Source organism: Teleopsis dalmanni, unplaced genomic scaffold (genome assembly GCF_002237135.1).
Source record: "Teleopsis dalmanni isolate 2A unplaced genomic scaffold, ASM223713v2 unscaffolded_contig_1346, whole genome shotgun sequence".
Lineage (NCBI taxonomy): Eukaryota > Metazoa > Arthropoda > Insecta > Diptera > Diopsidae > Teleopsis > Teleopsis dalmanni.
This window is the reverse complement of record NW_024032728.1, coordinates 445-9,458: the sequence shown is the minus strand read 5'-3', so window position 1 is coordinate 9,458 and position 9,014 is coordinate 445. Positions and strand designations below refer to the sequence as shown.

General features: G+C 29.3%; 1 protein-coding gene and 1 long non-coding RNA gene across 2 annotated transcripts; one reads left to right on the top strand and one right to left on the bottom strand.

Annotated features, from left to right (window-relative positions):
- Window positions 1-165: 165 nt before the first annotated feature.
- On the bottom strand, window positions 166-3,559 carry LOC119664041. The gene is made up of 3 exons (XR_005251105.1): window positions 3,456-3,559; window positions 441-863; window positions 166-367 (listed from the first exon to the last, which is right to left on the bottom strand). It is a non-coding gene; the product is annotated as an uncharacterized LOC119664041 (long non-coding RNA).
- A 4,474-nt stretch (window positions 3,560-8,033) lies between these two features.
- Window positions 8,034-8,774, top strand: LOC119664040 (ATP-dependent DNA helicase PIF1-like; the record flags this gene model as incomplete). The annotated part of the gene is made up of 1 exon (XM_038073619.1): window positions 8,034-8,774. A coding segment is annotated over exon 1 (741 nt), but the record flags the coding sequence as incomplete, so codon positions are not given.
- Window positions 8,775-9,014: the final 240 nt, after the last annotated feature.

Below are 9,014 nucleotides of genomic sequence, written 5' to 3'. Positions count from 1 at the left end.
GCTAACTTAACTATGTTAATCTTCAAGTATATTAATTCTAACGTTGTTCAAAATTACAGATCTTATTAAAAAAAAGTCCTGATATCTATAACTAACTATATATTTTATTTGTAGTGCTCGGAGCCTTTGTTCTTCTTCTTTGAATGTTTCGTATTTAGAACTTACCTTGTGGGTCCCGTTGCTGTGCATCTTGTGTTGTCAGTAACAATTCATCCTGAGATCTATCATGTTGCCAGGGTGCTAATTGATCTTGCGAAATATTTACTTCGCCACGATACATATAGTCCATCATTGCGGTCAACTCCTGATACTTAACATCTCTCAAAATTAGAATAGGATGTTTATCATATTGTTGTTGAAGTAAGGTCTAAAAAAAATTCATAATGATTAATTAAATATATGCATAGATGTTATTTGTTTATTATTTATTTAATACTTACTGCAAAATTAGACTACATGCTGATAAAACAACTTTGTGTGCTTTAAGAAATTTTCCTTCAGCAGCGATTGTACAATCCACAAGTGTCTGACTTGTCAAAAGATTGTCAAAGACACTGATCAGAGTGCTCTGATGGTTGTTCCATCGCAAACAAAACTGCTGATCGTTATCCATTTTGGACGAATGATAACGTCAACCTTTCTCTTATACAAGACGTTATAACACGTCTTCAATGTTTTAGCGGGAGTCCAAACTTAATGTTGTTTCTTTCTTGTTACTGCTTGTATCAAAATTCAGTGGGTGCTCTTCTAAGCAAAATAAGGATAGTGTAGAATGGGAAATGACAAGTTCTTTGTTTAGTTAAAGTGATACATCACTTGAGTTTCTTAATTTATTATTTGGTATTATCAAGTAACAATGTTGCCTAAAATGAGAAAAAAAAATTAAACAATTAATAACTATCAAATATAGTAGAATAAAAATATATATATAGTTATAGAGTTCAATTATTGATTCATTATTAAAATAGTAGATAATTTTTTGAAAATATTTTTAAACCAAGATTTTTTTGCATTTAAAATAAATTATCTGCAATTTGTATGACTTCTACGCTCAGGTAAGGGTAAGGTCAGCTCAATATGCTATTTATGAAAAAAAAAAAAAAAATAACTTCATCTACACAAAGAAATAATATTTTATATATTATTTATATTTTTAGCGAATTAATAGTAAGTAAAATAAATTGTCATTTTGATTAAACAGAAGTAAAAATGATCGCATATAATTCAACCACATTAATTTCAGCTCAATAAACAATCACAAATAACTAAATAGAAAAAGTACACTTTTCAATATAAAAAAAGGATATACACATAGTAGAAAAAGTCTACGGATATTCACAAAATTTTTCTAAAATTACGCATAACTTTTTTAATTTTTACTCAAATTCATTTTTATTTCCTGATTTATTTTAACCAAAGAAACAACAATAAAGTTGCAATATTAAAACTAAACAGTTATTCTTTAAAAAAAAAATTAAACACAATTATATGCGAAAGTAGCAATTTTTGAAGCAGAAAAAGTCTACGGATATTTCTTAATATTTACATTTACCCAGTAAAATTCACAAAAATCTTAAATTTAATAGCCTGTGGGATAACCCCTGCATTTAATAACCTCTGTTAAGCGTCTTTCCATTGACTCAACTAGCTTTGCAATATCCAGTGCGTTTATTTCTAGCCATTCTTCTTTGATGACGTATCTTGCTATATCCTTGCTGGAAAACTAATGCTGGCGAATCTTATTTTCCAAATAAACCCACAGATGTTCTATAGGACTAAGGTTTGGTGATTCTGGTAGTGTTTGAAGTTGCCTGAGAGCATAGTACAGCATCCAAATCTGTACTATGACTGCTGTATGCTTAGAGTCATTGCCCTGCTAAAACAAAAAGGTTGCCTCAAGTCCTAACGTTCTGACATTTTCTTTCAAATTTGTTTTTAGAATATTTAGAAAACCATATTTCTCCATTGTATCTTGTACAAATTCAAGTCTAACCGCACCATTACTTGCTATACACCCCTAAATCATTACGCCGTCACCAACACGTTTTACTGTTTACGGTTTATCACAGGTTGTGCATAATTTTCTCCATACAAGTTTTCTAACTTTGATTCCAAATATTTAAAATTGACTCTCATCGGAGAAAATAACTCATATTCAGAACTTTATAGGTTTATTTATACGCTTTCTTGCACGGCTTAATCATTTTATTCTATTATATCAGGATATGTATGGCTTCTTTTCTGCAATCAGGGTATAGTACATGCATTTCTTCAAAATTTTCAGCACAGTATCAGGATATATTTTGTTTTCAAGTATTTCGGCAATATGTTCAGCTATTTTGAAGGCTATTACTCTTGGATTTACTTTCACCTGGTTGATTATGCTACGTCTTTCTCTATTTGACAAAATTGTGGGGCGGCGAGTGCGAGGTTTAAAAATGTAAGTACTGGTCTCTTTGAAGTTATTTGTAATTCTCTGCACAGATGAATATTGACGACCAATATCTTCAGCAATTTTTCTTTAGCTTACGTCATCTTTCTAAAATTTAACAGTTATTTGTCGCGCACTAAAACTAATTTCACGTCTTTTATTTTATATTGTAAAAATTTATTGCTTATATAAAAAAACATTATTAAATGATTGATTTTTAGACTCTTTAGGAGGTCAACTAATAATTAAATATCATTTAATGACACTTTTATGCTTGCAAGCGAATTTAAATTAGCGGTAAATGTAAATATTAAGAAATATCCGTAGACTTTTTCTGCTTCAAAAATTGCTACTTTCGCATATAATTGTGTTTAATTTTTTTTTAAAGAATAACTGTTTAGTTTTAATATTGCAACTTTATTGTTGTTTCTTTGGTTAAAATAAATCAGGAAATAAAAATGAATTTGAGTAAAAATTAAAAAAGTTATGCGTAATTTTAGAAAAATTTTGTGAATATCCGTAGACTTTTTCTACTATGTGTACGTTAAAGAAGTACGATTTACGAAGAAGACAACAAAAGCGACGAACAGTTAAAACCGCATAAAAAACAATATGAAAAACCGACAATATATAATCGAACGTACGTACGAAAGACAAGACGTCAAGCTTTCTTTAGCTATTTTACTTGAGTCTATTTCTTTTAAATATTTTTTTTATTTACTTATTTATTCAATTTTTTTTAAATTCTGTTTTTAATAAACTTAGGAAAGTTAAAAATTTACCGAAACGTCTTGTTAAACACTTCAACGACGACGACGACGACGACAATGAATCAACCAGGCAAAATTTGTAGCAGATGTTTACTTGTTTCTCCTTTACTTGCTTTTATTTTTTATATTTTTTGCTTTTTCTTAATACAACAATATTTTAACTTTATAATTTTTTAAATAAGATTGCACAGATTTTATTTTTTAAGACGTGACTTATTAATTATTATTTTATATATATATTTTAATTATCTTACATATATAGTATCGAATGTACGGTAAATTCGAACTTAACAGACTTTTCGAACAAAAAAAAAAATCCCAGCACACGTCCACAATCGTAGCAAGTTAGAGGCAGACTGAAATATACGACTGCTTGTATCGGAGCAGAAGAGAAATATGAAATTTTTTTTTTTTTGCACTACCGACAATAGAATTTAATGCGCTCTCATCGCTCTTTACACAGAATCTACACAATTCCACGCCCAACTCTTTGGGACAAAGATTTTATTTACAAACATATATACATACATTTGAACATATGTATATAAGCATACATATGTTTACTTGTGTATAAAGAAAGGTGATAAATTTTTGAAGATTATAAGCAAATAACATAAAAATATAAATTTGGAATATAAGAAAGATAAATTTTATTTGTACTATACAATATTATAACCTACTGTAATGTTGGCGATTACAAGGCAGGCATTTTACTACGTAAATTGTTTTTGTTCCAAAAATAATAACAAAAACAAATAAAACTAAGACGGAAGACAACGTTTGTTTTACATATGTATGTACATAAATAAGGTATAAATAACATTACACAAATAAATAATATAAAAACACAATAAACATATAAAACATACATTAAAATATTATATATTCAATAATTATTTAAAAATACAATAAATATATAAAAGAAACAATAAAAATATATTATTAATAAAATCCATCTTATTTAATGGATGACCCTGTGCGCTTCAAATCATGTTTGGTTTTTTCGTCTATGACTACAACCGTACGCACGCTATAACTGTAAACAGGACAAGAGAGGGAAGCAAGGGCTCAAGTAGGCAACTAACACGACGCCAATAATTAAATGCTTGAAAAATAAGAAGTAATAATTTCAAAGAATTTATGCACTGCATGTGCAGAAAAGCAATCAAATATTTTGTGAAAAATATACAAAAACAAAACCATGCATCATCTTCAGAAATATTGCCTCACATACTCTTTCATACAAAATCATTTAGAGTGTGCAATAGAATGAAGAATATAAGAACAATTTAGTTTTGATTATTTTTTTGTTACTAGCAAAAATTTGTTAAATTTGTAGTAACTATTTCTTTTGTTGGCGTGCATAAACAAATTTAAGGAAAATATTGCACACGCATTTTTTATGTTATGCAGTTATTTTTATTAAATTTCACTGCAATGCGAACAACAATTAGAAATTTGTTTTGTTAAATTTTTTTGTCACTCTGCTTGCGGGACTTTGTTTAAATCAAAAGATTATTTATTTATAAAAGTATAGAATACTTGTTTAAGCTCAATATGATTAGGTAGAGATCCCTAATTAGTACAATATATGAAATATTTATATTTCCTGAGTTACTTGAATGGAAAATATATATCTATGGTTAGAGATACTTGTCTTGATTCGTACTTAGTTGTTGTCACTTATATTCTTTTTATCCTTGTTAGCTTAATGTGGTGTTGTTATTTATATTGTTTTTTTGAATCAGATTGCTTATCCCCCATGTTTAATATAAACGGTTGATATAATACGAAGAGTCGCTAAAGGAGTTGTTAGGATGTCCAAATTCTACTTTATTTTTAATATTTTCTACATTTTCTTGAAACCGTTTACTAAATTTATAACATAAATAATGTAGTTATTGTTAATATTCTTGATAAACTAAGCATCGCAGTTACCTGATAGTGAGGCAGTATATAAAAAAGCACCCAACTCAATAAACAAGACGTCGCGCATATAATTTAAAAATTCTCATTACTTTTCGATTAAATGTCATATTGCACATATTAAATTTTTTTAATATAAGTTGTAAAAGACGAATTAAAATGAAAAGAACAAACTTTTGAATTTTCAGCAATTCTCAAGCAAATTATAAAAAGTGATATTGCTTTTTTAAATCAGACAATTGTACTGATTAATTCTTTAATACAGAAGCTCTGTCGAAGATGGTAGACTTCCCCTACCTAGGGGAGTTTCAATTATATTATTATAAAGGACTCTCCTACCATTAACACATTATATATTAAACAAATAATATTACCAGTCAAAACTGGAATCGCACTGGCTTTATACTAAAACTACTTCTTAAAACATAAATATATATAATTTTACATTTTAGTGTTAATTATGATATATGACATATTTTGACTTATATCATTTATACAAAAGTAAAACTAAAAGTTCTACGTTAATTAATTAGAATTAACCACAATTAATTTTTAATTAAATTTAATGAATTCCGACAAAATTTGCTTATTTCTGTGAATAAGATCATTCATTCATCTATTCTTTAAAATCTAGATATTTACTGATATTACAAATTATTATCGATGCATTTATAAATAATTGAAGTAAAACTAATAAACTTTTATTGTCACTAAAATCGGCGCAATCAATTCTATAATTCAATATATCTGTAGTTATTTTACGGTTTGAACTTTTCTGTTGTATATAAATATTAAAAACGGCAAAAAAGTCTGAAGTAAAAATTGAATAAAAATACTTTGTAGGCGTTTCTGCATATAAAGCAAACATTAAACCAAGATAAACTTTGCAATTGTCTGTTTCAGACAATCTGTGATTTAAAAACTCCTACAGGTCAAACGAAGACATCAATTACTTCGGCGCAAGGCAAAGGATATACGTTAAAGAAGTACCCACTACAAAAGCAAAATCTGAATAAAAAAAATTATGCATTACATGCATATTGATGCACTGCATCAAGTAACCTCTCAATTTATGTGCTTATGCCATTTAAACACATAAAGCGAACTATCCGAAATAATTTCAAAATAAAAAAGAAACAAATATGTCGATACTCATAGCAGTCGCACATGCTCCTTCCTCGTCATCATCCATTGAGGCGCTTATGCACTTCATGTGTTGATTGTTTTATTATGATGATGTTAAATTACAATAATCCAGCAGTTGAATCGTAATCGCATTTGTGTGGGTTGTCGTCATTATAGCCATCTGTGCCTTTGGTAACTGCAACTGCTCCGGCAGCATAAGGAAAGCAGCAATCTCATTGCTATGCTGTTCCATGTTTGCTGTAGCAATTCAACAAAAGAAATTTTAAGATTTCTATATAACTTATTTTTTTAGTACATAACACATGCACATTTTTTTGTCATTATCTACTAAAGATACGGTTACGCTATGGAAGATATCTCTTTAGATATGATACTCTTATAATTTTAATATCGAATTCGTTAAAGTTCATAATTTTTCTTTTTAATAATAATATTTTGTGATATTAAAAAGTAATTTTATTTATATAGTTTTTCGGCGTAACATAGGCTATTAAAACATTCGATATTAGTTATAATTTTAATTAAAATAATAAATTTAATAATTTCCGTTTCAAACTGTCCGACAGTTTGTGTGTGTGGGTGAATGATACTGATTTTTTTTTTATTTTTTTCAAATAAAAAAAATTTATTACATTAGCATAGATTTCAATATATTTGAAAAATTAAACTGGATATATATACATTTGCTTAATAATTAGAATAGAGGAAAAAGGTATTTTTCTTATTAATTGTAGCTGTGCTTAAAGCAAAAATGCCAAGATTTAAGAATTGAATAAACAACAAAATATTTTTGGGCAATACGCAAGAACTTTACTTTATTCGGAAGTTCCAACATATTTCACATGGAACAAAACTTTAAAAAAGTGGCAGCCACGTAAACGAGGTGTTGCAGTCAATGGTTATCCAGGATTATTTTCAGCAAACACACTGGGTCGTTTATATACTGTTCATCCAAAACAACGAGTGTTTTTTTTTAAGACTGCTTTTAATAAATGTACGCGGTCCAACATCGTATGAGTATTTGAGAACTGTCAATGGTCAGCTATACAATACATCTCATGATGCATGTAGAGAATTGCAATTGCTGGAAAGCGATAATCATTGAGACATTACGCTCCGGCATGCAGTATTAAGTTCTTTTCCACATCAAATTCGTCAATTATTCGCCATATTGTTGACAACATGTTTTCTAAATAATCCCAAAGAATTGTGGGAAAAATATAAATGCTCAATGAGTGAAGATATACTACATAGACATAGAACAACAAATCATGACTTAAATATTCAATTCAATCGTGAAATTTATAACGAAGCTTTGATTATGATCGAAGACTTATGTTTACTTATATCAAATCAACCACTTAAATTATTAGGATTGTATTCGCCAAATCGTTTGGCAACTGATATGCAGCGCGAACTTCAGTATAGCTCTGAAGATTTGGTTGAATTTGTTACATGAAGCGAACAAATGTTTACACACCAACAAAAGCTCATTTATGATCGGGTTTCGAACGCAATTGCGGCAAAAGAAGGCGGCTTTTTTTTTCTTGGATGCACCAGGTGGAACTGGAAAAACTTTCTTAATTTTAGTCATTCTTGCAAAGGTTAGGATGCAAGGTAATATCGCTTTAGCACTTGCATCATCTGGAACCGCTGCGACATTGTTAGATGGTGGTAGAACAGTCCATTCGGCACTAAAGTTGCCACTAAACATACATTCATGTGAAAATGCACTATGCAATATAAAAAAACATTCCAATATGGCTAAAGTACTTCAAAAATGTCACATCATTGTTTGGGATGAATGCACAATGGCACATAAGTATTCATTGGAAGCATTAAATCGAACACTTAAAGATTTAAATGCCAACGATAGACTTTTTGGAGGCGCTTTAATTTTATTGGCAGGTGATTTTAGACAAACATTGCCAGTTATTCCACGTTCAACCTATGCTGATGAAGTCAATGCTTGCCTCAAATCATCTATTTTGTGGCGAAATGTCCATATATTGCGACTTACCGAAATCATGCGTGTTGGACTACAGAGGGATTTAGCTGCAGAACTATTTGCCAAACAATTGATGGATATTGGTAATGGAAACGTAAGTCTTCATGAAAATACGCACTTTATTAAATTGCCAGAAAATTTTTGTAAAATTGTTAATTCGAAAGAGGAATTAATAGAAAGCGTATTTCCTCACATATATCAAAATTATCAGAACCATCAGTGGCTTCAAAGTAGAGCGATTCTGGCTGCCAAGAACTTAGATGTCGATGAAATCAATTCCAAAATTCAAGCTATGCTACCTGGTAATTTAATTTCGTTAAAATCCATCGACACAGTGGTAGATGAAAACGAGATTGTGAATTATCCCACTGAGTTCTTAAATTCGCTTGATTTGCCAGAACTACCACCACACAATTTAGTTTTAAAAGTTGGTTCACCAATCATTTTATTACACAATCTAAACCCACCAAAATTATGTAATGGAACAAGATTAGTAATTAAAGGAATTATGGGGAATTTAATTGAATCAACAATATTAAGTGGAAAATTCAGAGGAGAAAATATATTGCTTCCACGCATACCAATTATACCAACCGATGTTCCAATTCAATTCAAACGATTGCAATTTCCAATTCGTTTAGCATTTGCGATGACAATTAATAAATCTCAATGTCAAACATTAAAAGTATGTGGACTGAATTTGGAAAATACATGTTTTTCGCATGGGCAACTA